At 45.5% G+C, this 21,878-nt stretch overlaps 1 protein-coding gene across 1 annotated transcript; it reads left to right on the plus strand.

Annotated features, from left to right (window-relative positions):
* The first annotated feature begins 1,136 nt into the window (after positions 1-1,136).
* On the plus strand, positions 1,137-13,093 carry LOC120107641 (trihelix transcription factor ASIL2-like). The gene is made up of 2 exons (XM_039120991.1): positions 1,137-2,485; positions 12,801-13,093. The coding sequence occupies exon 1, from the start codon at positions 1,267-1,269 to the stop codon at positions 2,482-2,484; it is 1,218 nt and encodes a 405-aa protein (XP_038976919.1). The 5' UTR covers positions 1,137-1,266; the 3' UTR covers position 2,485; positions 12,801-13,093.
* The last annotated feature ends 8,785 nt before the right edge of the window (positions 13,094-21,878 follow it).

Raw genomic sequence — 21,878 nt, forward strand, 5'->3', positions numbered from 1 at the left:
TTCCCCCAACACATATAAATCATATTGGTATGGATTTGAAGGCTTCACGCCTAGAACAACGTATGACAGTTTTTCTTAAGAATGGTTACATCCGATATAAGGATATTTGGTTGAAATAACTATTCTTTTTTCATACTTAGTTATTGCAAATTGTTTGGTAAATGTAACCATGCTGTCCCTAAACCCAGCTGCATATTGCCGCTAAATTCTGAGCTGAGATCGGTTGTCTCTCGGCATGCTCTCAGGCTGATGAGAACCAAAGAAAAGTAAGGTCGGTTGAGATCAAGGTTTGTAGGAACTGGTCGCCGCCAAGGCCAACTTGCAAGAAATTCACTTGTCAAAAAGTTTCCGGTGGGAGGCCCTCCAATACTTAAGTAAGAATACTAAGCAATAGTGTGGAAGGAAAAAAAAATTGTAGAGAAAAATCTCCAAAATAAGCTTACCTAAGGATCTCCAGGTTACCTCCTTTATATAGGATAAAATATGCATTCATTACTTGATTTAGCGCTATGTGCCTTAACTGTGTAGTAATGGTCCGCTGCACGCTGACAATATGGTAATCGTCCCGCACGAGTAGCATGCGGCGATGATTGCGCCGATCATGCTCTAACCGCAACTTTAGTTTAACCGTCAATCTTTATCACTTCAAGCTGGCACCTCGATTTTCACTGAAATCATTCACTTCATCTATGGCTGAAATCAAAAAAGTTGGTTCATGTCGAGGTCAAGATGTCTAATATTTTCTTCGTCACTGCCAAATAGAAAAATACCATGCTTATCTCAATAGTTATCAAAATGTGTAACTTGGTTCCTGTAGCACCTTACGGTCAGCAAAATTAGCGTTGTGGTCTCCGGAGATCCAAAATGGGCCTGGTCGGGCTGAGTCGAGCCCAGGCCTGGTCATTGGCTGGTCTGGACTTAATTGTATTGCTTTCACCTGGAAACTTAATCCAGGGAACCCACAAGGACACTCTCTCTGTGACTCGGGTTTGGAACCCGGGTTCAACCTAACCAATGAGCCACCTACACGGGCCTCGACTCCGATTCGGACCCGGTCGGCCGACCGAGTCACGGGGACGAGTCACCCCCTTCCTCGTCACCCGTCAATCGTCACCTCATCCCGCCCCACCAATCCCCTACCCGTCCACCGGAACGCCGACCACCACAAAATTGAACCCCAGGAGCCCAATATTAGGGCATCCCCGATCGAACGCTAGGGTTTCTAAGGTCTCCCATTTCCTCCTCGCGAGGGTGTGAGACAGATAGATGGACGCCACCCAGGACGACGCGAGGTATCTCCCCAATCTTCCCTCCCCTTCGATCTGCCGCCGCCCCTTCTCCTCCTCTTCCTCCTCCTCCTCCTCCTCCCCCCTTGGATCCAAGATCTCCGCCGCTCGGAAATCCTCCTTCCATCCGCCGATCGGCCGTAGCTACGCCGATGAGGACGACGAAGACGATCGGAACGACACGGATGAAGCCGTGGACGAACACGATGATGATGAGGACGAGAACGACGGTGGCGATAGACATCGCAAGATCCGGGGGGAGGAGGAGGAGGAGGAGGAGGAGGCGGAAAGCCGCGGGAAGCGGAGGAAGCTGGACAAGTTCGCCCTAGGGTTCGAATTCGCCCCCCGCGTGCCTCGTCCCGCGATCGTGACACTGGAGGGCAAGTTTCCCGCGAAAAGCTCTCCCACCGATTGGTCGGAAGACTCGACCTTCGTGCTCCTCGACGCCTGGGGCGATCGCTATGTCCAGAACGGCCGGAAGAGCCTCCGATCCGACGAGTGGTGCGACGTCGCCAAGAAGGTCGCTCAGTTCTCGAGGACCACCCGATCCGACGCCCAGTGCCGGAACCGACTCGATACTCTGAAAAAGAAATACAAGAAAGAGAAGGTGAGGATGGCGGAGCAAGCGAGTCCTAGCAGCAAGTGGGTTTATTTCAAGAAAATGGATGAATTGATATCGTCTCCGTCGCCTCCAGCTGCGGGGGCGCGGCAGCAGCAACCTCCGCGGCTGTCGTACGGGGTTGATGCAGGGGAGTACGTCTTTGCGAGCTCCAGTATCTATCCGAACCGCTCGAATGGTAATGATGAGACGAGGGACAGCCCAGGAGGCACGGGATCGGAGGAGGATGTGGACGAGGAGGATGATGATGATGAGTCCGATGGGCTTCGTCCAAGGAGGGAGAAGGTTTCGATGGGGAGCTCGGATTCTTCGTTCAGAATGCTGGCCGATTCCATTCAAAAGTTTGGGGAGATATATGAGAAGATGGAGAGCAGAAAACGGCAGCAGATGGTGGAGCTGGAGAGGATGAGGAAGGAATTGCAGAGGGATTTGGAGATGCATAAGAGGAAGGTTTTGGAGAGGGCACAGGCGGAGATTGCAAAGATAAGGGAGGAAGAGGGGGAGGAGGAGGAGGAGGAGAGTGAAAATGATGAGGACGGGGATGAGGTTGATGTTTCTGCCGATAACTTGAGCGGGTGAGGTAAGATTGATTCAGCCTAGCTTGCTCTGGTGCTTTAACAATTATTAGTACCATAAGATTCTTTCTTTAAATTTTTTCAATGCTCTGTTTATGGTGTACCTTACATTGTTAGTCCAAGTAAATAAAGCCAGTTACATAGAAAACTGAAGATTGAAGATGTCTTAATCGACTGAAAGGAACTGTGGATGGTTGCTTTCCCTTGCCATGTTCAGATTCCATGATCTAAATGTGCAGTTAATACATCTACTATTAGGTTCTGCATTTACTAGGCATGCACTGTTTTTGTTTTTTTCTTCAGTTTCTTCTGTTTGTTGGTATAAGCAATGTTTTCGGGAGACGCATTCGAAATATTCTGACATCATAACTATAAAATAAACGGAGCAGGTGTTGACTCTTGTTCATGTTCTTGCAGATGCAGGAATTCCTTATATCAGTTGGTCCTAATTTGTCTTCGGCTCAGACCGATTTCATGTTCCTTTTAGCTTCTGATTACGGTCTTTGTTTATCTTATTTTTGTTCTTTTGCAGTTTAGGTCAGATGTTTGAGCTACTCTGCTGTCCTATAACTTGGGAATAGGGAAGGTTGATGCTGGCCTTGGAATCGAATTAAGAGTGACTTAGAGTTCCATTTTGATCGAGAAGTCCTTTTCTGGTATTAGGTTGAGTTAATGGAGTCCTAGATTTGTGGAGAGGGTGCTTATAAATGGTTCATATGCCTTTTTATGTGAAGTTCCATGTTCATCCAATTTTTTTTTGTATTTTGCATTGTGGTAATTTTTATAAGCTAAAGGGAGTCTTTAAGGGACAAGTTAACTAACCTCTCCCTAGAACTAGGAAGGGACCCTTTCCTAAAGAGGTGGTTTTTCTTCTAAGAAAATTCACAAGTCTATTGAAGCTAAATGAAGATCTGGGATATAGATCTGTCAAGGACTACTTGTCCAGGAGGTTTGGGTTCTTAAACTATTTCCAAGTTCTCAGACTGAATCCATGTTCCTTTTATCTGCTGATTACAATCCTTGTGTATCTTATTTTTGTTCTAGACGCGACGGTAAGGTTGCACTATTTTGACTTGGGTGTCACGGGTTCAAAATATGGAAATAGCCTCTCCGCACGCGAGAAGCTCACCTTTCGGGTATCGCTTTTGGTGCAGGAAGCCAAGCATTCTGCCCGACGTTTTACATTTCCGAAGGAACTGGAGCTACATTTTTTTTCAATTTTCATTCAAGAGTTCCTATGTGTTTCCATGCCCTTCTTTTAGCAATTTACGCTACGTTTTTGTACTCAACTGGTATCATACATAAAAAGAGGGATAGGCTTCCTGGAAAGAAAGAGTCTTGTCAGGTTTTTAGACCTTAAAACTACTCTGTAAAAGTAATGACCAGGGTAGGGGGTCGAATGTTTATAAATTTTTGAAATCTTTTTTGTATGCTTCGCAAACTCGCTACACAGCATGGCAATCATTGCAAGGCATAAGGCCACCCCTGTCTTTGTAGCCATCCGTGCTACAATGTAGAATAACCCTGGGTCAATGTAGTCACCTTTGTTGCATGGAACGACACATTGGCTAATGCTGCATGCATTTGACCCTCCCCAGATCCTACAATAGAGGGAGTCTCATGCATTAGGATGCCCTTCTTTTGGCAATTTAAGTCAAGTGCTTAAGTTAATCTGCGCTCTTATAACTTGGGAATAGGCAAGGTTGAGACTAACCACGGAATTGTTTTAAGAGCGACTTAGAATTCTGTTTTTGATCGCAGTCCCTTTCTAGTATTAGGTTGAGTTGGTGGAGTCCTAGAGTTATATAGATGTCACTTATGAGTGGTTTATGGGCCTTTTTATTTAGAGTTCCATGTTGATCCCAATTTTGTATCTTGCATTGTCATCATTATTATAAGTTAAGGGATTCTTTTAGGGACAAGTTAACTTACCTTTCCCTGGTACTGGGAAGGGACCCCTTTCTAAAGAGGTGGTTTCTCCTCTAAGAAAAATTCACAAGTCTATTGAAGCTAAATAAAACGGCATTATTCTCCAACTTTGTCTTCAAGCCATCAACTAACCAGAGTTATGATTCCAACATATATTTGGGTTGAAGCTCAGTCAAGTTTTAATTTGCATCACTTATGGTGATAACCTTCTACTTTCTAGAAAAAGGGATTTTCAGGCACTACTGCAGTGAATAATTTCTTTTCTTGCTATTTGAATGATGCCTTTTGGTGTAAATACAATCTAGGTAGTTGAAAATACTAAAATTAATAGACATGATAAAGTTATCTGCTGGAATTAGTTCTGACATCTTGAAATTTACATTTTGATGAGGGATAAATTCAAGGAAGCTAAAAATCGATTGTCATCTCTTCAGTCTGAAACTCAAATCTGAGATCTTGTATGCCTTCTCTAGTCTTCCTTTAACATTGTTTGTTAGTGATGTCTTTCCTTGAAGCCCGTTGCATCTTATTGGGCTTCATTAGAGAAGATTTTTTGTTTTGCTTTCCTTTTCTTTCTTTCTTTGGTTGGGGCAGAGGTTAGTAGCGGTCAAATTAAAATAGACTTCTTCAGCAGGAGTTTTACAGTATTTGGATGTGTGACTATTTAAAATTCAGCAAAAGTTCCTTTATGCGTTGATTAGTTGGCAAGATAGAGTTGTATTGGTCAAAGAGTTGCTTGATAAACTTAGCACCAAGCCTCCTTTAGATTCATATCAAAGGTTTTTTTTAGCAAGCTGAGTGCATTGGACTGATTTGGATGCTCAAATTTTTTCTGTGTAAATTAAAGCTGGAACGAATCGCTTACACAGTTGCTGCTAGTCTTCATTCTAGCATTAGTATATGTTTTGTGCGGTCTAGTTAAGGAAGGTTAAATTCATGTATTCTAGTCATCCTACCTACAAAGACTTAATAGACAATAAATGTTGACTATCTTCTGCCACTCTCCTAGCAAAGAATCTGCAAAATTTTAGTCATAGCATGCTTTGTGCATATTGTTCATTACAGAGATGGCTGATACAAAACATGATGTGATGCAGTTGATTCAAATGCTGGTTATAGTTTCAAAATTTTTCTTTCTTACTTTCTTTCTTTTTTAAGTTAGTGTTTGCATATAAATCATGGTATCACTCTAGCATACATTAAGAATTGCTACATATGTATGTTTGTTCTCAACCAAATGAATTGCACATGCTAAATGTCTTTTCTGAAACGTTATGTGCTATGTCTTTTCATAGCATGCTTGCTTGTTTCCAATGGAATGTTGAAGTATGAATATTGTGACAAAAAATGATCACATAATTTAGCAAATTTTTCAGGGAAAAATGTATAAATGTTTTGAGAGATGATAAAAATTACGAGAGGAATGTAAGGTAAAATAGAAATGCGGAGACAAAAGAAGTAGCATTCAAGAATCAATGTAGTTTATGAATAATCCATGCATCATACACAAAGCCCCTTAGAATATATAAAGTACTCTAGTCTTTTAGGCTGTGATAATGTCCACGAAGAGGTAATATTGTAAGACATTAAGGGCCCTTTTGGGTAATCCAACAGGATTTGGGCTGAATTTCCCAATGGATTCACAAACTGGGAAGCCCATTTGAGCAGGGCCCTTACCAACCTAACACTTTTATAAACTGAATTCTATGGGAAGGAAAAAAGATCTTCATAGGTCTTTTTTTTTTTCTGCAGACAAATAGGTCTACAAGCTGAGATTTAGGCTAGGACTTTGGCGGGCCTTTAGAAGATGCCGGGTTGGGTGGGCCCACATGCCCGTTTCCTATAAGATATTCATGCAGGAATATCGAACGGGCCTTATGGACGGAAAATCCATCATAAGAGGCCTGGGTTGTCTGGGCTTCTTTCAACCGGTCAAGCTCAACTCGAGTGAGTGATGGGTTCAACCATTGCTATTCATGCTTGGTTTGTAAGTTCCATATACAAGCCAAGTCTCAAGTTGGCTTGAGCTTATAATTATTTCTATGAACTGGCTAAGTTTTGATCTTGACTTGTTTACCAATGGAGCCTAAAGTGGATTTGAGCATCACTTGTTTACTGATTGAACAAGCTAATAATCTAGCCAATCTTAAGCTGTTCATGATTGGCTTGGTTTAGTATAGTATGCTTAGCAAACATTAGTATTTGTGATGCCGGACCAAATTTTAAATGGAAGCAGAATAAGAGGGGAAGAGAAGGAGGAAGAAGAAGAGAAGAAGGAGAAGGAAGGAGAAGAGAAGAAGAGGAAAACGTGGGGGAAAGAAATTCTTAATTCTTCATTAAACCCTAATCATGAAAATAGTTCCCTATATATAGGGCCCAAATACACAACTTGCATAAACCCCCCTTACACAGAAATAAATCCTAATAAACCCACAAATAACACAAATAAGCCCTAAAATGCAAATAAGCCCAGAAATAAAATAAACCACAAATAAACCCTAAAATGCAAATAAGCCCAGAAATAAAATAATAAAATAAATATGCAAATAAACGGGTCTGACTCAATCCGGGGGCTCAGGATCATCTGGATGAAGGGCTCTGATGTCCCCATCAACTCCTCCCGGGTGAGAAAAACTCGACCCCGTCGAGTATAGGTCTGGCCGGCTGTCGTACTACTCCAGAAGATCGGGGTCGAGGCGCTGCAACTGTGCTCTGGAAATCCACGTCACATCAGACTTTGGTCGACCTTTCCACCGAACAAGATAACATTGATAACCACCGTTCCTGCTTGAAATAACCTGTTCATCCAATATATGTTCTATTTGTTCTCTGCGTGCATGAAATTTGGGAGGTGGTAGCTCAACAGCAGGTAATAGGTCAGGGTATCCAACATGGGCAGGTATATCAATAAAGGGGTCAGAAGGCAGGAATATTATCTTTTTGTATGGGACTAAATCTTCAATATTAAATGTCGCACTAATCCCATAGTCATCAGGAAGATCCACAACATATGCATTCGAACTGATTTTCTTTAAGATTTTGAACGGTTATGCACTACAAGTTTGCAATTTCTTAAACGTTTCCGAAAAAAGTCATTCAAACCTAATTCTTATCATGACGTAATCTCTTTCACTTAACTCATTATAACGTCCGGTTAAATCAGCAAGGGATTTATATTTTAAGTTAATAAAGTGACTGCAATTGCTGATTTCTTGATGCAATGAATGTGGATGAGATGCAATTGATTGTGCAGACTCAAAGACTCTATACTGATAAGACATGAAAAATAGGTCTATGGGTTGCCTAGATTTGTAATCATGCACCACTTCAAACGGATTTATGCCTATGGACTTATGAACCGAACTATTATATGCAAACTCAACTGTCGGTAATATTAAATCCCAGGTCCTAGCATATGCATTTGGGTTGAGCCTATAATGTTGAAGGTTGGGCAGAAATACTCCAGGAACTAGATCAATTGCGTGTTGGATATCCAACATCGGAGAAAGTGCATCCAGAAGATCATCATGGACTATATCATTAAACTCCTCTAAAAGGGAAACTACTATAGGGGAATGTTCAAGATTGGACTCCACATGGGTATCTTTAGCTACAAGTGCCAATTCAGGTGACTGACTCTCAATATCTGTCACTATCTCTTCCACAGTAGTGATGTGAAATGACTTGGTTGTACTTAGATCAATAGTCTCCCTTTGGAAATCATTTTGGACAAAATTTAATTCTATAGGTTCGTCTTCAAAGTCTTCTTCATAGTCTTCTATATTTGGTTCATAGACTTCTTCGACATATTCGACCTCTTGGCTCCTAGCTTCTGGTTCAATAATCAGGTAGGTCCTAATGAAACATTGGGATGCTATGTGGTCGAATTGTTGACACCTTGAGCATTGGGTTTGGTGCCCAAGAAAATGGGGAAGGATTACAGGTGGTGCAACCAAACCGATTTTAGGTTGGGCTGCAACAGGGGTTGGCGGTGTAGGGGTCCTAGAATTTTGCACGAGCTCACGGATCTCTTGTGTGAATTCCTTGTATCCAGCCCGCATGGCAACGATCTGTTCCTTGATAGACCTCAAAATGTCGGAATTCATGGTAGCTACAGGGGTTTTAGGTTGATTGAGATAGTACTCCATATCACTACAGGTTAGCATGCAATGATGACACTGGGTGATGATGTGAAATGCAGTGTCACTAATGAAACCTTAATAACTATGATGCAAGACCAAATTTGATGCAGGACAACCTACTAATGCAATCTATTATGATTTCAGAAATCAGCAAGTCTTCACAATAATAACTTAAAATTTAAATGTTGCTAATTTTTACTTCGGTTATTCAGAATTAAGGATTAAGATTATTCAATTTAAGAAATTAGATTGCAATCAAGTAGTTCAGTTGTTCTGATCCTAAAGTAATTTGAGCGAATAATGTTGAGAAACGTCCTGTTGCTAGGGTGTGCTAATTTAATATCAAGATTTAATGGGTAATAGGATGGGTTCGAAAGTGAAAGGTTTAATGTTCTGAATTTTGACAGCAATATAAGTTTTCAAAATATGGCTATCATGCAAGAGAACCAGAACATAATTAAATGAACAAGCCAGAAAAAGTAGAAACCTATCACCTGTCGGAAAGCAGACGACCAGAGTGGTGCGCTCGAGGGCTAGGGCGACGATCAGGAGCGAAGTGCGGAGGAGGGAGGGGTGGTGTGGCCCCTGGAGAAAAAAAGGCCCGTTGAAAGGGGCTCTGCAGTGGCTCGGCCTGCTGACTTGGGCTTATGAGAGAAAGTCGGGGCAGGCTACTGTTGTGTGGGCCTGGGGTCAGCCCGTGTTGGCTTTAGAAGTTGGGTGGGAGGCGCGTGGGATCGGCCCGATAGGAATGGGTTTCAGGGGAAGAGGGGCGGTGGCAGGTGACAGGGGTTCGGGATGGGGACGGCCGACGGCGGAGCAGAGGAAGCGGCAGGCGGGTGGCGGCGGTCTGGTGCAGCGGCAAACGGAGGGGAAGCCGGAGGCGGCGAGGGGCTTTGGTGGAGGGGACGGCGATGGGAGTTCGGAAGGTGGCGGCGAGGCGGAGGCAGCAGTGGGCGGCGTGCGATCGGAGAAGAAGCGGTGGGGGTGGCGAAGGCGGCAAGGCGGGCGGTGACGGCGGACGAAGGCGGTGGCGAGGGTGCTCACGCGGAGGAAGATGAACAGGTACCCCTTTTTTTTTCTTTTTTTTCTCTTTTTCCTTTTCTCTTTTTTTTTTCTTTTTTTTTTGCACGCACGTGCGGTCACGTGCGGAGCTGTTTTTGGGGACCCGGGTTACCGGATTCGGGTTAACGGGTTTTGTGACTTACCCGTTAATCCTTTCTTCAACTTTTCGATGGTTTCGGGAGAGGGCTCCGATCTTCACGGCGATGGCGGTGGCCGGGGCTCTAGGATCTACGGCGACGGGCGGTGGCCGATCACGGGATCCGGCCGGTGGCGCCTTTTTGTGGCGCGATGCAGCGGCGGTGAAGCGTGGGAGTGGTGGCCGCAGGCTTGGCGGCTGGCGGGACGGGGTGGAGGTCGCGGCTGCGGCGGCGGAGCTTGCGGCGGCAAGAGGCGGCTGACCACGGCAGCCACGGGCGGCGTCAACAGGCACGGGAACCCGAGCGGCGACGTTTCCGTGGGGAAATGGCTCCTCCGACGGCAGGCTTGGGCCTTCACTGGGCAGCGGCGGCAGCGAGAACGTCCGACGGTGGCTCGGCGCTGCTGGCGGCGACTGGTGGCGGCGGTGGGCGCGGGTGTGACGACGGGTGGGGTGGACCTGGCGACGGGATCTTCCCCTGTTCCTTGTGTGAGAACTGAGAGAGGGAAGAAAGGATTTCTTTTTCTCTTTTTTTTTTTTTTTTTGGCTCTCGGTTCGGAAGAAGTAGCCGGGAGAGAGAAGCTAGACCTCAAGGCTTTGGCAGATAACCTAGGTCGTGGCTTTGGCAGCAGGGGCAAAGCCGACGGCTCTGATACCAAGTTGATGCCGGACCAAATTTTAAATGGAAGCAGAATAAGAGGGGAAGAGAAGGAGGAAGAAGAAGAGAAGAAGGAGAAGGAAGGAGAAGAGAAGAAGAGGAAAACGTGGGGGAAAGAAATTCTTAATTCTTCATTAAACCCTAATCATGAAAATAGTTCCCTATATATAGGGCCCAAATACACAACTTGCATAAACCCCCCTTACACAGAAATAAATCCTAATAAACCCACAAATAACACAAATAAGCCCTAAAATGCAAATAAGCCCAGAAATAAAATAAACCACAAATAAACCCTAAAATGCAAATAAGCCCAGAAATAAAATAATAAAATAAATATGCAAATAAACGGGTCTGACTCAATCCGGGGGCTCAGGATCATCTGGATGAAGGGCTCTGATGTCCCCATCAATTTGCCTCAATTACACTGATAGGCTCAACTTTTATGGTTGTATGATGGATTTTACTGTCTTTTTTTTTATGAAACGAATGAATCATATGTCTAGTATGGATGCATCTAACAAAATTAATAAATAAAATAACTCTGAAGAGAGAAGGGATAGAAGCAAATTTTGTCCATAGAGTGTCGCCAGAATGATTTGCATCATAGATGCCACCCAGTCTACAGCCCCATTTGCTTTCCTATAAATATGGGATGCTTGAAAGAGAGTGCACCTTCTAGTCAGCCTCAAAATATCCAATATGAGTGGATGTTTGCTCACTGATGGAGAGCATCTTGAAATCTCTCCAACCACTGTAGCGGAATCACTTTCAAGGAGGATAAGGTTAGCTCTTAGAGTGAGAATAGCATACCCGATCCCTTCCCAAGCAGTCCTCAACTCTATCCCCGGAACAGAAATATCAAAAAGCTGTCTCCTCCAGCCTCAAAAAACTGGGAATCAGGCCCTCTAATTATAGATCCAGCTCCTCCTCTACCACCATCTTCAGTAACACTACCATCAAAGTTCACCTTGAGATAGGTCGGGGTGGGGGCTCCTAGGTAATAAATTCCACTCTAAATGCATAAAGAGATAGGGGAGGCCCGTGTGTCCCTTGTTATCTCTAGTTCTCCTATAATAGTGCACTGAGTGATCTCTGTAGCTTGTATGATTGCCTTTTCTAATATCAATCTCGAAGACAGAGACTCAATTCTCAAAAACCCATCTATTCCTTGTATTCCAGATGTGATAAACAATATATGCTGCTTGAATGCATTTGATCTTAGTGCCCTCATCATTTCCGTTTGTCTTCAAATAAAGCAAAAGAGCTTCAGTCGGGCCTGGTGTCGTGAAAACTACAGATGGAATATCAGATAATTGCCAAACCTACAATGCTTTCAGGCAGTGAAAGAGAACATGATCTACAGTCTCCTGCACTCCCTCACAAGAGTCATAGATAGGGATATTCAAACCCCTTCTACCAAAACACCACTACACGGAATGCGATCCTATGCAAGCTTCCATAGAAATAATGCCACTTGAGGATGTTTCCAAATCTTCCATAGCCATGAACAATTCTTCCTACTTTCTGGGACTGCATTGAAGAGTTTATAAAGCTCACTGGCCTTGACTTAGGAAGTACAAGTAAAACCCCGCACCAACCTGTCGGGCATGTCACTATTAGGCACTGCAATTGATAGAATTCTATCAGCTAAGCCCTCTCCAAACAACTGCATGAGAGAGACGTTCCACCTCCTCTTGTCAAGACAAATCAGATCTCTAAGCTTAAGATCCCTCATAGTATATTGGTTGTTGATCATGGTCAGCCACAAGGCCAATGGAAGTGGAGAAATCCAAGCATCATCCATTACATCTATTGAGTGACCATCACCTATCATCCAGCAAATATTAGATAAAGACAAGTGGGGCATGTGAGCATACCTCTTTCCAAATGAAGGAACTGCTGCGGGAAGGAAGAGGCTAGTTTTGCTATCTTTTAGATCATGCTTTTGGTTCCACTGGCAATTCTGAGTCAGCCATTTCTGACAAATATGGGATGCACAATGAATGCCATGAACTCCAGATGCTTTATCCGGTAAACAAAAGTTCCTTGGTGAATCTGATATTTATGTCAATATGGATAAATATCATTCTTTACAATTTGGTGTCAATATCATCCATGCATGAGTGGCATATTGCTAGCACTTTTTTTTAAGAAAAATAAATATTCTGTAGTTAACTGAACTGCAGTTTTTAGAAAAACTTTAGGAAATTACTGTGTTAGTCATCATTTCAAGCTCCATTGTGTCACTGGTAGTGGTCTACAAACTGCTTTATCTGCAGACAAGTAATATGAATTTTACAGTAGCACTTGTCGTCAGCCTTTGTTATTGATATCTGTTTTCAGCTAATATGTGAATCTTAAAGGTCTGATGTATTGGTTTTCTTCTGTAGATTCATTTTTGGTTCATTACATCTGACAGCCATCAACATGAGTTGAGGAGCATAGCTTCTGTAACTGAAGGCTGTGTAGGAAATTTGCAACAAGAATAGGAGAGGCTGAGAATTTGCTTGCAAATAATGTTATTGTACGCGCCATAGCAATGTGGATGTAATTTAAATTAAGTTTTACATATTCAAGGCTGAGGAGGCTTTTTATTTTTCACTAAGCTCCGAATAAACACATTTAAGCAGGTTTTTATTATCTATTTTTGTCTGAGTTCTAACAACAGTTGATTTTCCAGGCCTCCCCACTTTTCCCTTTTTGATGGTTATTTTCCAGGCCATGTTTGTGAATGTTTAAAGCTGCATGATTGTTCGTTTGGGTCGTCATTTGCCCACTGCATGCTTTCTGACGGTTGAGTTGATCAGCTACCCCATCTTTCCTGAAGGGAACAGAGAGCTGTCCATATTAGATGGCTGTCCATCTCAAGCTTTGGTGAAGTATTAATCTTGCTCTAACAATTTGGCACATATTAACTGAATGATTCACCATGGTTTCTGATGACCCAAAGATTGATTTAAAGATTGATTTTGATGATCACAAAACCTTGAAGTATAAATACTAATGTTTGTGTTGCAAGAAGAAAGATATTTATTTTGCAAGGAACATAGCATGTTGGAAGAACACAAGAAGGCCTCCAAAGCTCTCAAGAAAAGTTGGAAGAAAGCTACAATTTATTGGCCCAAGTTCCAAGTTCAAATGATTCAAGTTGGAGAAGCAAATTCAAAGAAAAATTTAAAAGAATAGTCCTCGAGTCGACTCCTGAAGAATTCGAGTCGACTCCGATGCTTGCCGAGTCGACTCCAGAGTAGAACGAGTCGACTCCAGAGAGTAACAGACAAAAAAACAGAGAAGCTATTTTGGACCCTGAGAGCCGAGTCGACTCCTGAAGAACTCGAGTCGACTCCGATGGCTTGGCAGGTCGACTCCTAAGGAAGCTAGAGTCGACTCCCAGAGAAAAACAAGCAAAAAGTCAGAGAGCCAATTTCAGACACTGAGAGCCGAGTCGACTCCCGCGAAGTCCGAGTCGACTCCGAGACAGCGCAACCCCAAAGATAGAAGACGGTATTTTCGTCTCTGAGAGGCGAGTCGACTCCAAGACAGGTCGGGTCGACTCCAAGGCAGCGCAACCCCAAAAGACAGAGGATCAGTTTTCGGGCTCTGAGAGCCGAGTCGACTCCAAGAGAATCCAAGTCGACTCGAGGAAGAAAATCAGAAAATATGTCCTCTGGATTCCTGAGAATGAGCCGACCCCCAAGTGCCCGAGTCGTCTCCAGCTATTGGCGAGTCGACTCCAGTTTGGTCCGAGTCGACTCTAGGACAAAGCGAGCACATTAATTCAAATTTGGAACAGTGGCCGAGTCGTCTCTAGTCAAGCACGAGTCGACTCCTGCAACAGGCGAGTCGACTCCAGATCGCGCGAGTCGACTCCGATCCCAACGGAAATATTGTCAGGAGGTACAGACTGTGTCCAACGGCTCTATTTTTGTCTCTAACGGCTAGATTCTTGTTTCCACGCCATCTAAAGCTATAAAATCAAGATGAAAGCTAGGAAAGAAGGTATGGAAGTGGGAGAGAACATTTAGAGAAGAGATCTCAAAGAGATTACAAGGGAAATCCTCCATAAGCACAAAAGGACCATTCAAAGCGAAATAGAGAGAAGAAGAGCATCCAAGTGAATCCCAAAGCTTCCTCTCCATCCGTGTGCTGCCTCGGTGATCCTCTACTTCGTGCCAAATCAGAAGAGGGTCAAGTAAAGAAGAAGCCGAGCTCCTTCATCTTCAAAACTCGTTTGAGGGCTTCTCTTTACTCTATTTGTTTATATTTGCTATATTTGCTTAGTTAAGAAGCTTGTATTTGCTTTAAATTTTTAATCTAATATCTTGTAACTTGATTCAATCAAGAGATTGAATCAAGAGGTTAAGGGTTGTTGGTGAGCCAAAAGAAAAACCAACTGTGTAAGGTTGTGGTTGGTGAGCCTTTGGGAAAACCAACTGGGTTGATTGTGAACCCGGAAAACAATCGTTGTAAGGTTGTGGTTGGTGAGCCTTTGGGAAAACCAACTGGGTTTGATTGTGAATCCGGAAAAACAATCGGCTGGTTCTAGTCAGTGAGCCTGTGAAAACCGACCGAGTTTGTTGTGATCTCGCAAAACAACAAGTTGGGTTGTGAGCTTGCAAAACAACCGGCTGTAATCGGAAGGATTATAGTGAAATTCCCAAGAGGTCTTGGGGAGTGGATGTAGGTGCTGGGGTGCACCGAACCACTATATGTTTGTTGTGTTTGTGATGCTTTTTGTCATTATCTAACTTGCTCACTTACTTACTTAGATAAATTGCTTGCTTAACTCTTATCTACGCATCCTTAGTTGAAAGCATACTCAATTTACTTAATCAAGTCTCATTCAATAAATCAAACTGTTGCTAAGTTTAAATTCCACTGTGCATCTAGACAACTTAGCATAATTAATTGAAAAGTTTTAGAAGTAGTATAAAAGTTTTAAAAGACCCAATTCACCCCCCCCCCCCCCTCCCTCTTGGGTTGTATCTACTGGGCAACAGTTTCCATTCACCACAACTATGCTTCAGTGAAACAATCATTTCACGAGAGTTAGGATGTTTAGCAACAAGTTTTGTTCAATCTGGGTGCAGATTTGAGGATGGATCCCTGTGCTGAAGTGTTCCAACGTCCAAACTTGTCCAAACTCGGTTAGTTGGCTGCAAGACTAATCATGGAAATCCATCCCTCAACTTCCAAAAGAAAATGTTTGCAGGATTATTCCTTTTCTATCATCATATTGACGCCCTTTAAGCTCTACTGTCTCCCAGATTTGTATTATTATAACCAGTTCATTTCGTTTTCCTATTCTTATTGACAAAGTTCGCCTTAAGGATGGTGGCATGTTGCTTGCATGGAATATTTCCAAAAAGAGATATGCTTTGATAAATTAAATCTTGTTCATTTGCAAGGAGCAATCAAATTTGGTTGTTGTTGCGGCTAAATTATGAACTGAGATCGGAGCGCTGCTCGGCGAGGTCGGTGAGAACCGCACTGAATGGAGTCGGATGAGACAGAGGTGAAAAAAAACTGGTCACCTTCGAGGCCAACCTGCAAGAAGTCTACTTGCCGGAAAGTTTCCAACGGAGGACCCTCCAATGCCTAAAGGGCAACAATATGGAAGGAAAAAAAATTGTAGAGTCCAAAATGAGCTTACCTAAGGATCTCTGGGCCACCCCTTTATATGGGATAAAATACTAATCTGTTATCTAATTTGACGCAACATTTTTTAATAGTAAGGTAACGGTCGGCTGTATGTTAGTAATATGGAAATCATCCCATATGAGCAGCACATGGCGGTAATTACATTGATTGTGCATTGACTGCAATATTACCATAACTTTCGGTCTTTATTAGCTAGAGCAAAGTGGCACATCGGTTTTCATAGAGGTTGTTCACTTTGGGTTAATACCGAGGTCAAGGAAGTCGATTTAGGCCGAGATCAAGATATCCCATATTTTCCTCATTAGTTGCCATTGGATTATCTTAGTTATCTTAGTTACTAAATTCAACTGAAATGCAAGGCTCAGGAAACACTTCCATTTGATATTTCAACCATTGCAAGTGTTAGAGTGAAAAAGTGACTGCGTCCTGACCAGAGGTATTGTTCACTCTGAGAAAGTGCGTACGTATCGCGCGACACGTATCGTGTGCAGCTCTTAATGGGCAATATTCCCCTCACGACTTTGTCCTTCTTAAAAAAAGCCCTCTGGAAGGAAAGGGGTGGCCCCTTCTTATAAGGCACAATCTTTTCCGCTACTCTTCCAATATGGGACTAAAGTTCCGGGTCCCCTATCCGCCTTCCAATACTATCCCCCAGCGGGAAGGATTTGTGTGGGGAAAGTTTCGACGGGTCTCTTCCTCTAGTGCCAACTGTTGCTCGAAAACAAATCCGGGGGTGACTGCGAACCGAAGAGGAGGAGCTTCCGCTGTAGTGCGGTGGCGGTATGGCTGTCTTCGGTGGACCTGCAAAAAAGCCTTGGGCCGGAGGATCTGGCGAAGGACCTCGGATGCTTAAGTCAGAGAAGGATCTGGAGATATTTTTTAATGGAGAGGTGTTTTTCTGGCGAGGGGAGAAGATGCCTTCCTCCCCGGAGTTCCCCCCCCCTCTTTATAGGATGGGGTGTAGCGATTACATGCAATCGAATGTGATTGCACAAATCTTGATTTACTTAAATGACACGAGATTTCAGGCTAGCTGGCGATCGGTTGAGATTGCGAGGATTCAAATATTGACAGTCGTTGTTGGCGGAGACTATGGATTTAATCCCGATATGGAGGATTTGGCGATCCCTTCTTTAGGAGGACCGGCTTGACTGTTGGTGACGTCGGGGTCAATCTCAGCTTCTGACTAGGTCTTCCTCGATTTTGAGGTCAATCGGGCTTTGCTCAGCCGAGAACCATGTGTGCCGAGGTCAAGCCTGCTGAGGTGTTCTTGCCGAGGCCACACTTATCGAGATTGATGCCTGCCGTCGGATTCGGATGCTTTAATTGTATTTGTGGGGTGGTCCACTTTTTCCCCCCATCACTAACTGTTAGAGTGGAAAAGTGACTGCGTCCCGACCAGAGGTATTGTCCGCTTTGGGGAAGTGCGTATGTATCGCGCGACGCATGTCGTGTGCAAGCTCTTAATGGGCAATATTCCCCTCACGGTTTTGTCATTCTTAAAAGGGCCTTCTGGAAGGAAAGGGGTGGCCCCTCCTTATAAGGCACATTCCTTTTCGCTACTCTTCTAATGTGGGGACTAAAGTCCCGGTCCCCCATCCGCCCCCCTACATTACCCCCCCAGTGGGAAGGATTCGTGCAAGAAAGTTTTGGTGGGGCCCTTCCTCTAGTGCCAACTGTTAGAACGGGAAAGTGACGGCGTCCCGACCAGAGGTATTGTCCGCTTTGGGGAAGTGCATACGTATCGCGCGACGCATGTCGTGTGCAGCTCTTAATGCTCAATATTCCCCTCACGACTTTGTCCTTCTTAAAAGGGCCCTCTAGAAGGAAAGGGATGACCCCTCTTTATAAGGTACAATCCTTTCCACTACTCTTCTAATGTGGGACTAAAGTCCTGGGTCCTCCATCCGCCCCCCAAACACTACCCCCACAGCGAAAAGGATTCGTAAGGGAAAGTTTCAGTGGGGCTCTTCCTCTAGCGCCAACAGCAAGCATTGTGTTAAGCAGCCCTGCGTTGATATTTGTCATGTAGCAATCACGTGAATCCATTTTCACCAAAATTTAGAACCTGTATCTTGGGTTTGGCTCTACTGGTCCTAGCTTGCTACCACCCTTCATCTCGTAAAGGCCAAATATCATCTTCTATGAATTCGTCCCTGCTCGAGCCAACTATCATTTTTCCTCGATTCGTTTATGTCTATGAATCATGAATTAAATTTCAGAAGAGATTGTGGAACAAAAATCAAATTATTGCCATAAATCAATTAGAACCAAGAGTTGCAAGGTATTTGTTGCTGGAAATTGGACCAGGGTGTGACCGCGGAACCGAGGGGAGGAGCTCCGGCTGTGATGCGGTGGCAGGTGACTGACTCCGGCGGACCTGTAAAAAGCCCTTGGCCGGGGGTCCCGGCGAAGACCCTCCAATGCTTAAGTCCGAGAGAGATTTGGAGGTATTTAATGGAGATAATTGAGAAACATTTTTTGACCAGGAGAGAAGATCGAGAGAGAGGTCCCCCGCCTCGCCAGCGTTGCCCCCTCTTTATAGGAGGAGGTTGTGGCGTTACTCATCCTTGATTACAATGCGCAGATCTTGGATTAAATAGGTTACTGTAGACGACGCGAGATTTCAGGCTGGCTAGCGATCGGTTGAGATTGTGAGGATTCAAATATGGCAGCCATTGTGGCAAAAGATTGCGGAATTTGGATCCCGGATACGGAGGACTTGATGACTCCTTCTTCATGTGGATGTTACGATGTAGGGGTCGGCTTGATTTTCGGTGGAGTGGGAAGTCAGTTTTCCCCTTTAACTGGGTTTTTTTCCGACCTTGAGGTCAATCGAGCTTAACTCAGCCGAGATCATATCTGCCGAGGTCATGCTTACCATCTCAACTATGCTTTCCTGAAGGGAACAGAGAGTTGTCCATATTAGATGGCTGTCCATCTCAAGCTTTGGTGAAGTATTAATCTTGCTCTAACAATTTGGCACATATTAACTGAATGATTCACCATGGTTTCCATTCACCACAACTATGCTTCACTAAAACAATCATTTCACGAGAGTTAGGATGTTTAGCAACAAGTTTTGTTCAATCTGGGTGCAGATTTGACGATGGATCCCTGTGCTGATGTGTTCCAACATCCAAACTTGTCCAAACTTGTCCAAACTCGGTTAGTTGGCTGCAAGACTAATCATGGAAATCCATCCCTCAACTTCCAAAGGAAAATATTCGCAAGATTATTCCTTTTTTCTTTTTTTTTGCTGAAAACGGGTGCTTCATACAGTACGGGTACGAATACACCCAATAAGATCAAAATACAATACCTCACGGAGTGCCAATGGCAGCTCCGCCTCCCCCGACCAGAGGGCATACCCCAAGTGGTGGCCGCATGGGCAGGCCACCCAATCGGCTGCCCCATTGGCCTTCCTGAATACATGCTTGGCCAGAATGGCCCCCCCTCACTCATCATCATCACAATATCACGAATCAAGGGATGGTCTGTGCCCTCACCCCCCAATCCCCTCTGAATCCACCGGACGACAGTGGCCGAGTCACCCTCCAAAATAATCGAGCTGGCCCGCAATACTACCCGCGCATGTCGAAGGCCTGCCCAGGCTGCACGCAGCTCTGCTCCAGGAACCGATATATCGAACAACTGACAGCCTCCTGCGGCCACTACCCTGGAATGCGGGCCCCGTATGACAAAGCCTGCACCGCCTCGTGTGCGCCATCCAAAACCGATCCATCGAAGTTGACCTTGAGGAAGCACGGGGTGGGGGCTCCCAGGTGAAGAACACCAACTGAGGAGCTGCCGAAGCAAGGAGGGAACCTCAGGTGTCCCGAGCTGTCAAAGGTCTGTCTGTATGAGGGGCGGGTCTGATCTTTGAGGCCTGTGCTCGAGCAAACTCTGCCGCAAACCTCGGTGACACCCTGCGCTCACCGAGAGTATGGGCATTTCTTGCCAGCCAGATCTGAAGTGCTGTGCAAGTAGCTCTAATGCCCTCCTCGCGGGTCCGTGAACTGGCTAACCACTGCCGTATCACCCTAAGAAACTGTAGCCGCGCACTCCGGGCCCCCTGCGGGATCCCAGCCCACTGCCATGTCGACCTCGCCCATGTACACTGGAAGAGCACGTGGTCCACTGACTCCTCAGCTCCACACGTCCCGCACTCAGCCGGAACCCCCCAACCTCGCCTGCTCAGCTCTACTCTTGTAGGAAGTCGATCCCAGAACACCTTCCATAGAAAGAGAGCTACCCTCGGGTGAAGTCCGGACCTCCAAATCCAAGTGCAATCCGGCCCCAGCTCGTACCCTGGCTGAATGGCGCGCGTGAGATCTCCCAGCCTGACACTGGCCCGGCTCGAGGTGCCCCACACCCTGACATCTGGCCTCCCGCATCCTGGTAACGGGAGGGACCGAATCCTCGCAGCTAGGTGTACCCCGAACAATAGCCTGAGTCTGGCCTCATCCCACACTGCCCCTCCTGGTGCTAGGAGGTCGCACACCCGTAGCCTCTCAACTGCCTTTGTATCAAACATAGTCGGCCAACAGCTCAGGGACAAGGAGTCCACCCATGAGTCGCTGGTCACATCAATACTCCGACCGTCGCTAATCAAACACCTGATGTGTGCCGATACTGACGGCAGGTACCTCCGATCTCACGCCACATGAAGGAGACTCGGCGACCCCTCTGTGCCACCCCTGAAGCCCCTCGACCATATCTGGCTGTCATCACCTGACTCCAGAGGCCGTGTGGCTCTAATATGAACCTAGCCGCATGCCGAGCGATGAACGCCTTGCGCCTCTCAATAAGAGACTGCACTCCCAGACCACCCTCACTAGTGGGACGGCAAACCTGCTCCCAAGCACCAGGTGCACTCCGTGACCTCCACCGTATGACCCCCACAGAAAGTTCTGAAGAAGGCGCTCGATCCTTAACAGGATCGTCTTCGGAACCACTGTGTTGGCCATAAAATACACCGGTATAGATCCCAGCACCGCTCTGACCAGTGTCACTCTCCCCATCATGGATAAGGAGGACGCCCTCCATCCCTCCAGCCTACTCTGGACCCGCTGCACCAAACCCGAGCACTCTGCCACCCGTAGCCTCCGGCCAATAATAGGAACGCCTAGGTAGGCAAGCATCCCTCCTGCTCCGGTATCTGCAGTATCCCTCTGATCTCCTGTCTGACTCCGTTCTCTGTGCTGGGGCTGAAAGAGATGGTAGATTTGAGCAAATTCACTCTCTGGCTGGACGCCGTGCAGTAGGCCGCCACCACCATGCGAAGGACCCGAGCCTCTGGAGTCCGTGCTCTGGCCAGAAGAAGACAATCGTCAGCGAAAAGTAAATGGGATAGGGCGAGCCTCCAAGGCTGGGATATAGGCCTCCAGCTCCCGGCTGGCGCACACTCTCTGCAAAAATCGAGATAAAATATCAGCACAGATAATAAACAAGTAAGGGATAAGGGACATCCCTGTCGTAGCCCTATGGAGGACTCGAAGTAAGGTGATGGTGTGCCGTTGACCAAGATAGAAAACTTTGGCCCCCGGACACACCCCATGACCCAGCCGATCCACTGCCTGGGGAAGCCGTACGCCTCCAACGCCCGCTGAAGAAAGCTCCACCTGATCCTATCGTAAGCCCGCTCCATATCCAGCTTGACTGCCATCAGGCTGTGCCGCTTCGATGCTCGTCGGAGATCCCATCATTTCCTGGGCCAACATAACATTATGGGAAATATTTCTGCCGGCCACAAAGGCCCCCTGCTCCTGGCTAATAATACCAGGCAGGAGGGGCTTCATTCTGCC

Source organism: Phoenix dactylifera, unplaced genomic scaffold (genome assembly GCF_009389715.1).
Source record: "Phoenix dactylifera cultivar Barhee BC4 unplaced genomic scaffold, palm_55x_up_171113_PBpolish2nd_filt_p 000941F, whole genome shotgun sequence".
Classification (NCBI taxonomy): domain Eukaryota; kingdom Viridiplantae; phylum Streptophyta; class Magnoliopsida; order Arecales; family Arecaceae; genus Phoenix; species Phoenix dactylifera.

What these genes read in the sequence shown, in the direction of transcription:
- LOC120107641 (XM_039120991.1), top strand. Translation starts at nt 1,267, where the DNA reads ATGGACGCCACCCAGGACGACGCGAGGTATCTCCCCAATCTTCCCTCC.